The following is a 15434-nucleotide window of genomic DNA, read 5'->3' on the forward strand; positions in this document are numbered from 1 at the left end:
TTGTCTTTCACAGTGGACCTCAGAAGAGCTCTGAGGCATTCAGAATGCCTTGTGATTCTGACGTGCTTACCTTCAGACAACAGAGGACAGAATCAACTAATGTGCAGAAATCCACACTATCTTGTACCACTGGTATTAGGCCAGTGGAAAGGGTTTTCATTTGTAACTTTGCTTATGAGGTAGGTCCAGGTTGCATTTTTATCTTATTAAAAAACAGAATATGCTGTTTTTCATATACTTTCTTATATGAAAAACAACATATATTCACACTGATCAAATACTAGAACATATAAAAAATTATTCAGTGAGAAGTCTACCTCCCTTCCATGATGCTGATCTGTCCAGTTCCCACTATCACCTGTTTCTGGCAACCACTACTGCGAGTGTCTGTGTATCCTTTGAGGGTTTCTTCATGCATCTATGATTTTAGATTTTGATCCCTGCTTTCTTTTGATTTTGATTTGCCTGGTATACTTTTCCCATCCTTTTATTTCAAATTTTTGGAATCATTTTATTTTAGACGTGAATTGGGTTTTTGCCTTTGATCCAACTAAAAAATCAATTTTTTAAAATCATGAAATTGAGCACATTTAAATTTGTTGTTTATTAGACAGTTTGGTTTTGTATTTCTCATACTCTTTTCTGCTATTTACTGTTTATATATTTTTTGACGTTTTCACTGGACCTGTAATTTTTTTCTTTGTTTTATTTGAGGGGGGTGGGTGGGTGGGTGTTATATGTTTGTTCTGGTAGTACCTTTATACTTATAGATTCATATAATTATAATTGTTGTCACCCTTTATTTTTCTAGGGCAGTAACAATTAAATCCATGCTGACTGATGATAAATGAACACGTTTCTTCATTCCCCTCCCCCTCTTCCACCACACAATTTTGTTCAATAATATGATTTTTCTTTCTGCTTCTGTTTTGTTAAATTTGCTTATACGGCTATTACTTGACTTGTTGGTTTAAGTCCTTTGTCTCTCAGCTGTTACTGATCTATCACGAATGAAACTTCTTTCTTACTTTCCCAAGTTTTGTTAATTGTATCATTTCTATGTTGTCAGGCATGTGGCATTTGCCTTCTAATTTGTCATCCTAAACTTTATGTTGTTTTAATCTCACTTCTACGTTAAAATATATTTGGTGCTCACCACCAAATCTTTTCCTCAGTCATTTCTCAGTTTATGTTGTAGTAATTTCCTCAAAAAGGACTCTTGGGAACAATAGTCCATGAACTCCCTGCACGTTGAAACTATTGGAAGTTTTCAGATTTGATGGGCAGTTTGGATGTTTATAGTATTCGTACCTCACATGTTCTTTCCTTACTTATCTTGTGGGAGTTGCTCTCTTTACTGTCTACTGGTATTGATCATTGTTATGAAGATATCAAATGCAATACATATATTTCTCTTCTTTTTTACTTTTTTTTTTTTTTGCGGTACACGGGCCTCTCACTGCTGTGGCCTCTTCCGTTGCGGAGCACAGGCTCCGGACACGCAGGCTCAGCGGCCATGGCTCATGGGCCCAGCCGCTCCGTGGCATGTGAGATCCTCCCAGACCGGGGCACGAACCCATGTCCCCTGCATCGGCAGGCGGACTCCCAACCACTGCGCCACCAGGGAAGCCCTATTTCTCTTCTTTTGAGTGGCTTGATCATTTTGCTTGGCTACCAAATGATTCTGCCTTTATCTTTAAAGTCTAGTAACTTTAGTGGGATATGCCTTGTTTTTGACTCTTCTGTTATTCCTGGCACAAGTTATGTCCTTTTTTTTTCCCCAGAGCAAGAAAAGTTAGGTCTTTCATTTATATCCTTTTTGCCTCCAACTCCTTCTTTCCACTAGAGATATTGCCAAACTCCATCTTTGCCACAATTTTTAAAAATTGTCTCAGGCCAGTAACAAAGATTGGCTATCTCTAAGCTATACAAGACATAAATTATACCAAGAAATACCAAATTTACCAAGAAATAAAAGGATCAGGATTTTGGAAAAGTGAAGACACATTAATAAAACTGTGATTGTGTTTGGAGCTGAGTTACCAAAAATGCAGAAGCATGGCTGAAGCTCCTGCAGCTTCACTGGTCATTTAAAAGTTCCAAAATATATGCTATGGGCGGAACTGTGTTTCCCCAAATTCCTAACCCCACAGCATCGTATAATGTGACTCCATTAAAGATAGGTCCATTAAAGAGGTAATTAACAGTATGTCCTTTTTATATATGTCAGGTTGTCTCTTATTTGAGGAAAGTTTTATTACATGGCACTTTATAATTTTTCTTAATTTTTCTTTCTTAAGGACTCAGCCCATTTCTGTATTTGTTGGGTCTTTTTTTCCCCAATATCTATCATTTCCTTCTAATTTGTTCTGTTTTTAATTTTCATCTTATTTGTTTTTCTTACTCATACACTCTACGCTTCCCATTGTGTTACCATGCAGTCTATTCTCACTTGTGATATTTCTTTTCCTGAGTTCTGCCAGCTGACATTTCATCACTTTCCGTTGTGTCTTCATCTCATCCCTGAGATGAAGGGACTTCTGCTCTGTGATCTTCTTTCATAGAGACAGGAGTGTTTTCAAATTTTCAAATTTAATTTGTGGCAAAATGCTTAGTAACAGTATTTGTCCAATGGCAACACGTTCCTGGTGGCGATCTATGTATTGATTAGTTTTGCTGCTCTTTTTAAACTTCATTTTGTTTAGTTTTTAATTTTGCTTGTAACACATTTATGTCTATGCTATGCCAGTTTTTACAATTTACGCTTTTAATCAATTATCTTTAATGAGTTTAGTTTTCTTAGACTTGAAATTTGTAGCAGGTCCCTGGGTGAGAGCCTGGGACATGGGATCAGTGTGGCCTTCAAGTTTTACAACCTACAGAGGCGGACTGCTTTTAGCAGAAGATGGCTCGTGGGTGTGCTTCTTTATATAGTCCTGCCTCATATGTTTCGCTGAACCAAATGAGGTTGGGGAGAGCTTTTGCTCCCAGCCTTCTTCACCCCGTGTAGCATCCATAGATAGAAAAGAAAGTTACAGCATTTGGACCGCAGGGTGAGCCCCTCATCTTTAGTGAGCATCTCTTTGCCAGCACTTTCTGAAATGCTGCAGCTGCTGCTGGCCTTTTTATACTCTCCATGCGGATTGATTTATCTTGTGTAACTTCTGCCCAAGCTCAGCTGTTTGGCTACCCTTCTTCATGTTATGTAGGCTGCAGGTTACATCTACCTTTGGGTTTTGCTGAACGTGGAATTTATTCTCAGAGTTACTTCCCCTCATTTTCTTGGTTTTTCTTGTATAATATCCAAGAGCAAAGGGGGCAAGATATTGACTTTTATAGTTATGTTTGTACGAGAAGTGGAGAGTTTTGTTGTTGTTTTTTAATCCGAATATATAAAGATGCCTCTACACTGTGAGGTTATTCATTGTTCATGTAGTTTCTTTGTTTCATAATTCTTGGCTTGGTATTTAAAGTGCCCCTCAGTCCAGCTCCAATCTCATTCTACTTTCCTCTCCTTTATGTTAAATTGTGCTGAATTACTCAGAGTTACCTGAAGAGTAGCTCTGTTTCTCCATACTTGTATTTATTTTGTTCCTTCTAGTTGACATTTCTTTTCCCCCTTGCAAACCCTTCCTCATCTCCATAGTCCTCATTATCAGTGAAAATCCTCTCTGGGCTTCAAGATCTATCTCAAATAGCATCTGATTCTTCAAGCTCTTTCTCTGATCTCTGCGTATTGTTATAAGCTCTTTATATGTTTAACCACATAATTTACATTGCTCATATTCTCTTAGAATGGTATCATATTATAGATGACATTTTGGTTATTAGGCTACTGCTCCCACCTTCTACCAGTTGGAAGGAAGCCTGTGACTTAGTCATGTTTGTGCCCCATTATGCCTGAGCACAGTACGTAATATATTTTCAATAAACATTTGTTGAAATGACAAAATTTAGCAAAAGGCCAAAATTATGTTTTTGAATTCATGGCACAGTTTCATTCCACTTCTCACTGATGCACATATAACCATTCATGGGGATAATTTGTCTCTTTTTCTTCTGAAGACACAGATCCCTGCAGGTCAAACTATCTTATAAGGATGTGATTGCAGATGTACTTGTTTAGTCATGCAGACAGTCAAACTGTGTTTTGATGCTTTTAATTGTCTTATTTCAATACAGAATAATTTGTTCTTTGCTTATTATGAGTCCTTGAGAGCTGTTAGGTAGATTAAAAAACAAAAATGGAAAACACAAACTTCTTTAGACTTCTCCTGTGAAATGGTAGATCTCTATCATGTTATAAATACATTACTAGGACAAACTCTGTTAAAATTTAACTTTTAAATTTAAATTGAACTAAAAGGAAGAGCAGAAGCTTAAGAGGAAATTTTCCCAGAGCACTCTTGGTTTTAAGAACATCCACATTTTGAGAAGTGAAATTTGAACATTTCTCCCCACTATTTCATTTAATTGGATCTTTTGCCAAGTATAATTTATATGTCATTTTCTTCATCATTTTGTAGCACTGAAAGCAGTATTTGATGAGAAAAGCCTATTCCCCAAAGAAATTCTGGATCGTGAACGAAGAGCCAGGCAATTATGTCAAGACACAAGTAGTGACGTAAAGATTAAAAGGAATAAGAAGCCATTATAATTGAAAGAAAAATAAATATTTCATGGTCACATAAAGTATGTATATAAAATGCAAAAAAAATGGAATCAAAAATATTGTTCCTTTCTTTTACTTTATATTTGAACTTCAGGAAGCTTCATTTTGAAACAATGTTTTAGTGCTGCTTTTATCCATCACCTTTCACTTTCTCTGCATTTTAAATAGAAAAATATGACTAAAGAGGGGGGCAATAGCAATTGGTATTATCTATTCTCAAGTGTTTTTATATAAAAAATGTACAACTCCAGGACAAAGTGTTCTAACCAGTCACACTTCTTGTTGCTCCTATAGATAAATATTTTTGGTCAGTTTTCATTGTAAAATCAATTTGCATTGAAATTAAATATGTACTGACACAGTGAATATCTATATAAACTTGACTTAGAAAAGCATTCAGACTTACATGCACTTTCTAGGTTTTTAAAAAACGATTCTGATAATGCAATTAAACCTTGTCAATAGCAGCTATTACTATTAATTTTTAATGACTTTTCTTTATCCTTCTGTGTACTTCTTGAGAAATTACTGCATATGTTCTACTTCTATACTTTGTTATACTATACTCTAAAATTGAGAGGCATGGCACACCAAAGAGGGAACAGCCTTGGGGGAAAAATAGGGGACTGGGGCTGTGTAAAAGCTTCATTTTCTGTGTAAGGTCAAGTAGGGACTGTTTCGTTCTGAAACACATCACTTTTTGGATCCATTTTTCTTTATAAATATTATCTACTAGGCAACCAGTATTCTTATAAAACATTAGCTAATGTGTCCTGTAGGAATAATTAATCAATTCATTCACATAACTTTAGTTTTTTTTGTATTTTAAAGACTCCTTTAAAAATATGTTTTTTAAGAATTTTGCAGTAACACACGCAAGTAAAGAAATTGACAATATGTAAGGGTCTATGGTCTACTCTGTCCAGTTACTGTAAAAGTTTATCATATTTAAACCTCACAATAATTGTATAAGATATATCTATTTTAAGGTTAAAAGCTGAGATTTGCATACATTAGGAGAGTGCCCAATTATTGATGGCAGAGTTGGGATTGGAGCCTAGATCTGTTTTACTCCAAAGGCCATGGTTTTCACCTTTCACTATTCTGTTCACACATTTCTTATTAGTATAAAGTCAGTGGAATGAACTCTAACTGTAGAATTTTCAGCATCGGTGGAGCAAATGATTTAGCTTGGTAGAGAGGGTGGCAGAAGAAAGATTTTCAGAAGACAGTTGCCTATTTCATCTACATTTAAGTGAATCCTGAGTCAGACGTTGTGAGTTCTATGAATATCCTTCTCCTTCTCATTGAATGACAGTCACATATGGGAAAAATGTAGGAGAAAGATATTTGGAAGAATCAATCTCAACAAATGTTGGAGAATGTTGTCAGAGCAGTAATGGTCCTGGAAACCATATTCTAGAGGAACAAATAAAGAAATGGGGAGGTCTGGCTTATGAAAGAGAATTCATGGGAGATACAAACTATCCTCAAATATTTCAAAGCTGCAGAGATACAAACTATCCTCAAATATTTCAAAGCTGCAGAGATACAAACTATCCTCAAATATTTCAAAGCTGCAGGGAAGAAAGAGAGTAGAACTGACAGGCACAATGCTAAGAAGGCAGATTCTAGAATTTCTTCCTAATCCCTGTTGAACTTGAAAAGGTTTCTTATTTTCCCTTTCCTTCCCATCTTCACTTCTCATCTTGGTACAGAATTGTTGGCAGCAGGCCCACTGTACAGCTAGGGAAGGAAATAGGAGGAGCTGAGAGAAGACCCAGCAGAAATAAGCTTACTGGACCCAAGAGTATGGGAGGGGTCCATGGGAGAGGGAATTAGTGGGTGGGAAGGCAGAGGGGTGAGTGGAGATGACCAGCATAGTTGGGAGATTGGTCATATTGTACAAATAAATATTGAGTAAATAAATGAATAAATTAGTAAATATATAGAGGATAATGAGAGCCGAGTATCTCACTGTTATAGAAGGTATTTATAAAATTTGAAAGGGAGAACACTAGAAACAACCCTGAGATTTGGGATTGGGATTACACATAACAGTGTGAACTCATGATTTTAGATAGATAGATAGATAGAATGAAATGTTTAGGAGTGATTGAAAATTGTGATTGCATCTTGCTCTCAAATGATTCAAAAAATACTAATTATAATGTTTATATATATTTATGTACACAACAAACACACCACATATATTTATCTACACACACACACTATATATATATATATATATATATATATGAAAGGAAAAAGAGAGAGAGGGAGGGAAAGAGAGATAGGTATATAGATAGAGCACACATATGTGGTGAAATGTTAACAACTGAAGAAACAGAGAGAAGGAGAGACGGAGATGGTAGTTCTTTGTATTATATCAGCAACTCTTCTGTAACTTTAAGGTATTTAAAGTAAATTATTTTTAAAAAATGAAAAATTTTGCCTTAATCCAAAGGGTTCCTTGAGATGTCAAAGCAGAGGCTGAATAACTCTCACAGGGATATTGAAGAGAATTCTTGGATTAGTTGGCAGGTTTGGTTGGACAATACATCATTTCAAACTTAGAGCATATGATCTATGAATCATAGATTGGTGACAGTAGAGTGGAGTGAAATTTGAGCCTTATTTCCAGAAATTTAAAGGAATATTAAGATGTTAAAGAGATGTAATATGGTTACCAAATACTTCGTGAAGGCCCTTTTCTGCATCCATCCATCCATCTCTCCCACCAGTTATGGAAGGCATATGCAAGGGACTGTTTTAGACACCAAGCATACACATATGAATAGAATACACTTCTCCTGCCATCAGCTTTCTGGAGTGAAGGCACATAAAATGCAATGGTTTTAAAGTAAAGATTGAATGAGCCCTCTAGTTTTTCTGTTATAATTTGGAAATTCTTCTACTAGACCTATTTTATATTTTTTTAGCCCTGGAGATGACTCTGTTTGAAGTGATTGTTCTGAAATAGCTTGGTTCATGTAGACAGAACTTCTCTCTGTGGCCTACTACATGTGCATAGCACTGTGCTGCGTGTGACCCTAATTCATCCTTAGTTAACTTCAGGGCCTGCTTTGCAAAAGGAATTAAGAGGAGCTGTGTCAGACAGCTCATTAATAGAGCTGTCTATTCTCTATATTTAATGAGAATAGAACTTTTAAGGGTATGAAAGTCTCTTTTAATGTTACTGTTTCTAATAATGTGGAACAAAAACACTCACAAAAGGAAAAAATAAAAAGACATTTAGTTATTATGTCTTAACTCTTTTATATCTTACAGCATCTAATTGTGCCAGGCAGGTAGCAGGGTCTCACCTATCAAATGTTACTAGAACAGAAGACTTTATAAGCTGTTTCTGGAATTAACATTTAGGTTCAGTTATTTAAGAGCCATTTTTCTGCAGTGGAAAAATGGCAAAATAGCATGTGCTATAATTTTCAATAGGCTACTTTGTTTGTATTGTGTAGACTTACACTAAATCTAATTTAGCCTGTTCTCTTTACAGAACATTTTCCTCTTATCACTCAAAATATATAGAGCAAACTGACAAAGGAAAGAATGCCTGAAATTAATCCATACTCAGATGGAAGAATTAACTTCTATGTCCTTTACAAATGAGAGCGCTTGCTTATATGTTTTTAGTTTGGAATTAAATACATTTTTACTTTAAAAAAAACTATAAAACACTAAGAAAGATAATGAGATTGAAGCTGCAACCCCTTGCTATTATTTTTATACACATTCAAGTGTATTTTTTACAGTGGCGGTAGTGATGGTGCTCAAATTTATAGCAGGATGCTTTGGCTCTCACTAATGAATGTTTTTTTTTCTTGATGATCTAGGAGCAAATAGAGTTATAGAGAAAACAGATTTGTGAAAATATTTGAAAGGTTTGCAGCAATATTTTATGGACAATCATGGTATCTTTACTGTCAGTTTAAAGAGCTTAAACCAGGGAGGAGAAATTCATGGCCATTGCTTTTTACTACCCAAGAGACAGGAAAGTATACATTCTGCTGGAACTGCTGTAACGTGAGGTTCTTACCGAACAACTTCATTAAGTGATCTTACTAAGACAGAGTGTCCGTCTCTGTCATTGGAAGGAAAAGTAATGGCCTTTCCCTGGGTAAGTCATATTATGATCTGAGTAATGTACAGACATAATAATTTGGAAGCCAAGGGTACTTGTGATGGATATTTGCTGGTGTCACTGCATGGGTAGAAGAGCGTTGATTGAATGATAGTCTTAGGCATTCAGACTTATTTATGAATTGCCGAGTAGAACAAGAGGAATGATAATGTTCTCGTGTTGTATAATTCTGTGTTTGGAAAGTTATCTCCAACAGCGTTAAGTTGAAGCTGGAATAGAGTTTGCTTATGTTAGAGTAAGTAATACTAGAATATAACCCAAGATTTAGAAAACATTTAGAGATACCTAGATGGGAAATTAAGAATTTTAGTAAATTAAGAGATTATGGCCTATGACTGTCATCAGCCTTCTGTGGCCTGAGCTATAGCCCTGTTAGGACACTGAAAGAGGTTAACAGGGTCCTTGCAAAAGTTTTTTTTTTTAATGAATTTTTTTAAAGGTATCTACATTAATTTTATTTCTTTCTCATAAATTTATCAGAAATAATATTACATTTAGTGATCAATAGTGAATATTTGGGGCTTCTCTGGTGGTGCAGTGGTTGAGAGTCCGCCTGCCGATGCAGGGGACATGGGTTCGTGCCCTGGTCCGGGAAGAACCCACATGCCGCGGAGCGGCTGGGCCCGTGAGCCATGGCCGCTGAGCCTGCGCGTCCGGAGCCTGTGCTCCGCAACGCAAGAGGCCACAGCAGTGAGAGGCCCGCGTACCGCAAAAAAAAAAAAAAAAAAAAAAAAAATAGTGAATATTTGTTTAATTGAAACTGGTCCAAAATTTCCCCTTCTCTTCTCAGAGGCCTCTGATGAATAACACAATGTGTTTAATATCTGATTGTCATTGAGGTGATTTTTTTTATAGTATTTTTTTTAAAATTTATTTATTTTTGGCTGTGTTGGGCTTCTCATTGCAGTGGCTTCTCTTGTTGCGGAGCACGGGCTCTAGATGTGCAGGCCTCAGTTGTTGTGGCACGCGGGCTCAGTAGTTGTGGCTTGCAGGCTCTAGAGCGCAGGCTCAGTAGTTGTGACGCACGGGCTTAGTTGCTCCACAGCATATGGGATCTTCCTGGACCAGGGCTCGAACCCATGTCCCCTGCATTGGCAGGCAGATTCTTAACCACTGCATCACTAGGGAAGTCCCTGAGGTGATTGATTTGAACTAGAAAAATGAGATCAAAACCCATTCAATTGTACATCCATTTTTTATTAATAACCTGTTTGTAGAGAAAATCATGTAGAATTTTAAAAGCATATACAAGTAACACCAATGTTTATTATCAAATTATTCATATTTAATAATATCTTGATATTATCCTGATAATTTGGTAAGACAATAATCTTAATCTGGTGTTTTTGCTCAACATAAAGACTATATTTCTTCAATATTCTCTCTGTTTCCTAAGGATTCAAATGGGCCTTGTATCCCCAGGAAACTCCTCTGACTATTGTATAATTTGATGAATTGTTGAGAACTCTATAAACGCAGCAGTAATTTGTCTCTGCAGTTTGGACTTGATTTAACTTTATTCTTTTTCTTATAGGCATTTTGAAATATTTATGATGGAATACATTGGTAATCTGATACGGGAGTTCTGTAAAAAACAAGAACTAATTACTAGCAGATTTACAACCACTAGCACATTCTTCCACATTGTTTCTACTTAAAAAAGAAGTGAAATAATGGATGAGATTAATTCAAACTTAATTATTTTAAAAAATTCTATTGTTTTCTCCCTCAATTCTTGCATATTTCATAATTGATCATTAACCTGGTCATGTTAGTTCTTCTGTACAAATGTGAACACCTGCTTTGGTTTTAGAGGAATTAATCGAGCAGTGTTCAAGATAAGTAGAGTTGGCCTTGACTGATCAGGTGCTCCATGTACTAGTGTTTCCCAGCAGGCACATTTTAGCTGTAACATTACAGTGAGTAATCAGAAGCCAATTTCGGGTAAGTACCTTGAAATTAAATAGTGTTTGAATGAAGTATGTATGCAACAACATTGACCATGAGTGTTTAATAGAGTAAGGGAATGGCATTTCAATTCACTCTGGTGCAAGTATTATTTAAATGTATCAAATTAACACATTACTTTTATTTTCCTTAAAAGATTAAATTTTCACTACAAATTTGAAGGCCAAATTCTTATAAGACTATTCATCAGGTTGCTTAGTCCACCAGTGCTTTGTGTTTTCTGATGAGACACAATCCCAAACCCAATGAGGTAAGTGAATTTTTAAAACAATTTTTTTGCATGAGCTTGTAGTTTATTAAGGGCCTAAAAATTTCCTGGGAGAAATGGATGCTCAAAGAATATACATTTTGATTATTAAGACTGTTAATAATGATAAGGCAACTCCCAGATTCTACTACTAGGGAAAAATTACATCCTTCATAATATTGCTTATTATTCTAATATAAACCAAGTACTTAAAAATGGGCCAAATGAATTGCCACTTGCTGACTTAAAATTTTTGATAACATTTTGACTATTTATGTATCTACAAACTGATATTTTGGTCAGAAATCTTCTGAGATACTGAATATATTAGAAAATGATACTCAGAAATTTATTTTGCACGTAAAACATCTTTTACACTTTCACTTTTACTATTGTTGCACTACCACTCACAACCTTATGTGCTAATTTAATCTTCAATAAGACATTTGCTTGATAACATATATTTATATTATCAGTTTATCAACACATTATTTTCTAACAATTGCTTTGGATTGTGTTTTGAGTTTTTTTCCTTTGTAAATTGTATATCTAAGTTTAACTACACATATTAGAAAAGAAATGGAAATATCTAGATAATGACTCTACAACTTAGTTTTGGAAAATAATTGACTATTAGTAATCTTTATGTATAATAGTGATTCTTAGCCATTTAGGGGTCATGGAAGCCTTCCTAATAATCTGCAAAACACACTAGAACTATAGTTCTTCATTTCTTTAAGGCTAACAAAACATTATTCCGAAGGTTTTCATATTTACGTCCAATAAAGGGTTACTTCCTAGTAACCTATTAAACTAGTAGGAGTTATTGAAAGTGACTAAAATGGATTATTTGTAAGATAAAACTAGTGTTACTAAAATTTTAAATACTTTGAAATTTTATTTTAAATTTATTCATTTAAAGTACTTAAAATTTAAAATACTTCAGAGTCAGTATTTTACTAAGTCTGCAGTAATATTGTAAAACTCATTCTGCTCCAGATGTAATGAGATGGTTGAATTTCCTGGAGTTTTAGTGGAGAGCAGTTTAATACGGTGTCATTAGTGTTGTGAATTGGTTACAGTTTTCAGTTGCAGTTTTCTTATATTTGTTAATTTATTTGTCAAATTATTCTTTGATTTTAAAAAAATTGCTTTCTTCATTTCTTGTTATTGTACCATTTATATTTGATTGTAATTTTGTTTCTTTATAATTTTTTTCTGAGTTTTTAAAACCTCTCTTTGGAAAAGTACGAGGTGGGTTTGGAGGTTATTTCACCGTTCCGTAAAGTGTGAGACTTGTTGCTGTAAGAAGTTAGCCAGATTACTCAACTGATTTAGAATACTTGAATTTCCTAATATTATAGGTTCAAAACCACACTGGAGTGTGTTAGGTTTTTATTCCATTTCTCCTTTTGTTCTTTAAACTATTTTAGAGTAGTCTGAACAGAAATTTCCCTTGATATCAGAGCTGCAAGTATCCCATTTAAAACCATGGAAAAGATGCAAAAAACTATCACATAGCTATTCAGAGATAGTATTGCTATTGATAATATTCCAGCATTATAATTTCTCCTTTAATTTAAAAAAGCTGCAGTACATCTGTACTGCTTCCTGAATGCATATTAAAAATGCTATTAGCACATGGTCTATTTCTCCTAATAGAAGATGCTTAGTCTGAAAATTGACATTAGAATCTTCTTGTGGTAGTTTGTTCAAATAAGACAGAAACTTCTAATAGATAGAAATCTTTCTATTGAGCTTACTATGGTAAACTCTGATTATTTTGAAAACTAACAAATTTTGAATTAACCAATGCAGAGAGGTCAAAATGGATAAGATCTTGTTGTGGAGTCTCCTGTTGACTTTTTCTGGAAGTCAAGCCTCAAGCCCCTTGGCTCAAAGAAACACCGAATTTGCAGTGGATCTTTATCAAGCTGTTTGTTTATCTCATAAGAACAACATCATAATTTCCCCTTTTGGAACAACTCTGGCCCTTGGAATGGTACAACTGGGAGCAAAAGGAATAACACAACAGCAGATAAGACAAAGTTTAAAATTTCAAGAGACCTCAACTGGTGAGATTCTTACATATGATTATTTATACCGGATAAGATCTGGCCAAATTTATTTTTAAACTATCAGAGAAGCTCAGGGTCATAGAACTTTAATAAATATAAAAAGTTATGAAAAGTATGAAATTATAATAAAATGGAGAATTTTAAATGCAAATAATTGTCAATGTAAATAATTATAATTGTTTCTTAATGAAAATATTACCAAAATAATTTAAAAAATTAATTCTATACACATAAAAATTGTGACTATGTCTGTATATTTTATTCTAGCCTGTTTTAGCCAGTTTTAAGTGAGATTATGTTGTATGTGCACGTGTGTATGTGTATGAGTAGATATACACCCATATATTTGTATACACATATTCTTCTACTAGCACTTACTGTGTCCTGATCATTTTTTCATATCATGCAACTGCTTCAGAATGTAGTTTTTAGTTGCTGTGTCTTTTTGCCTCTGATGAAAACATTATTGCGTACTCACCTAACCCTTCTTCATTAGGTAATATCCAATACTTCTCTTATAAAAATGCTTCAGTGAGTACCCTCACCCAGAAATCTTTGTGTGCATCTCTTATTATTGTGTAAGCTTTTAAAGATTAGTTTTTAATTAGAATTTAACCTTTTCACTTAAGTGAGACCAAGAAAAAGCATTCATTTATATTTTTTAAAAGCTTATTTAATAGTTTTTAAAGAAAATTTTAAAAAAGAAGCATTTCTATAACCCATTGCATGTGAGTAGTTGTTTTCTAGTGTCCCAAAGGCCTATCTGAGATACTGTGTTGATGTTTTAGTGCTGGTATCCCATTTCAGGGGGTAGTTTTCCATCTCCCTGGTTATCCTGTGCTTCCAATTTCCATTTTAGTTTAAAATGTTTATATCACTGTCAGATACTGTGTCTTAAACATCAGAGGTGACTTCCAGATTTTTGATTTGGACATTTAGTGACTAACTATAACCAATTGCAGTATGTTTGCCTTAGCACAGAGTAGTTATTCTTAGGAAATTGTTTTTCTGAATAAACTATTTACAAGGTTTTAGTTGCTTCGTTTTAAATAAAGGCAATTTTATGTAGAAAAGAAGTTGGTGATAGTGAAGTTAATTGCAAGAGTTTTCCTTTGTAGATAATGTAAAATGAAGCCACTGTGTTGCAGATCTAGTCTTCATTGTCTGTATTAATTTCAGCAAATCCCACTACACAGTCCCGGAAACATTTATATCACATGATACTGCTTTGGAAAGTAATAGAGCATTTATGAAGATATGTAAAGTTGATTCCATGATCAACTAGCAAAATTAGAGCCTCCGAAATTTAAATTACTTTAAATGAATCCATCTTATAGAGGAACATGGGAGTCTTAACAACTCTGGATTGTTAATATAAAAATAATCATAGTAATAATAATGATGACATTATCAAACATATATATCTAGTGTACCAGTCACTGTTTTATGTGCTTATCTCATTTAATCCTCACAATTACTCTGTGAGTCAGACATAACCCTGCTCTACGGGTGAGGATACCAAGTCAGAGAAAGGTTGAGTAACTTTCCCAGAACTAATTCTAAAAATGATTCCCTGAGGGTTATAGGTCACAAGAGCAATAATGAACATTTTAATATTTTCTTTGAAAGAGTATATATGGACAATTAAACATTAACCTTTTAACACACGTAACAAAATCTACCAAACTTGCTTTCTATTATACTTCGTTAAGGGAGGGAGAAAGAAGCACAGATGGAGGATAAGTACAAAAAAGAAAAGAAGACCAACCAAAAAGGGAGAAAATAGAAATATTAAACTCTGGAAAATAAAAAAAGGAAGGGAAAATTAAGAAATAAAGAAAAAGAAGACAGAGTTAAGGAAGGGAACAGAGAGAAAAAGTGCAGGAAGATGAAAAGAAAGAAAAGCAAAATGGTGTTAAGGGTAGAACAAAGGGTATGACAGATTAGAAGGTAGTGCCTAGCAGAGCCATATTGGAACCCAAGACAAAAAGAAAAATCAGTAACAATGAGCCTGTCTTTATTTATTTAAAATTTTTATATTTTATTCATCATGGATTTCTTTGTGTTAATATTGATTTAAAAATATATTGCAGTAAAATATTATTTATCTTGATTACTGAATTTGTTGGCAACTCCTTAAATTTTATGCCAAAATGAGTGTCTCATTGACCCATCTTGGTCCTGGCCCTGCCTTCAATTCCCTCTGATTGTCAAACGGTGCTATCTGTTCAGTCAGGCTATATTTTACTTTTCCAGCTACCAACGTGTTTCACATCTAAACTGCTTATTCTTCAGATGGGCATACAA

The 15434-nt window shown here is 34.5% G+C and overlaps 2 protein-coding genes across 2 annotated transcripts in view; both read left to right on the forward strand.

The window, feature by feature from the left end:
* The window catches only part of WDR49 (WD repeat domain 49), a 136293-nt gene extending 131636 nt beyond the window's left edge, over nucleotides 1–4657 (forward strand). The window contains 1 exon segment of the mRNA XM_027123886.1: nucleotides 4527–4657. Coding sequence (XP_026979687.1) covers nucleotides 4527–4657 — 131 coding nt within the window.
* Nucleotides 4658–11698: 7041 nt separating this feature from the next.
* The window catches only part of SERPINI2 (serpin family I member 2), a 28238-nt gene continuing 24502 nt past the window's right edge, over nucleotides 11699–15434 (forward strand). The window contains exon 1 of the mRNA XM_027112474.1: nucleotides 11699–13124. Within this exon, the coding sequence (XP_026968275.1) occupies nucleotides 12878–13124 (247 nt within the window). The 5' untranslated portion in view covers nucleotides 11699–12877. The remainder of the gene's footprint in view (nucleotides 13125–15434) is intronic.

Source organism: Aethalodelphis obliquidens, unplaced genomic scaffold, assembly GCF_003676395.1.
Source record: "Aethalodelphis obliquidens isolate GAN/ISIS:26980383/991018 unplaced genomic scaffold, ASM367639v1 scaffold1, whole genome shotgun sequence".
Lineage (NCBI taxonomy): Eukaryota > Metazoa > Chordata > Mammalia > Artiodactyla > Delphinidae > Aethalodelphis > Aethalodelphis obliquidens.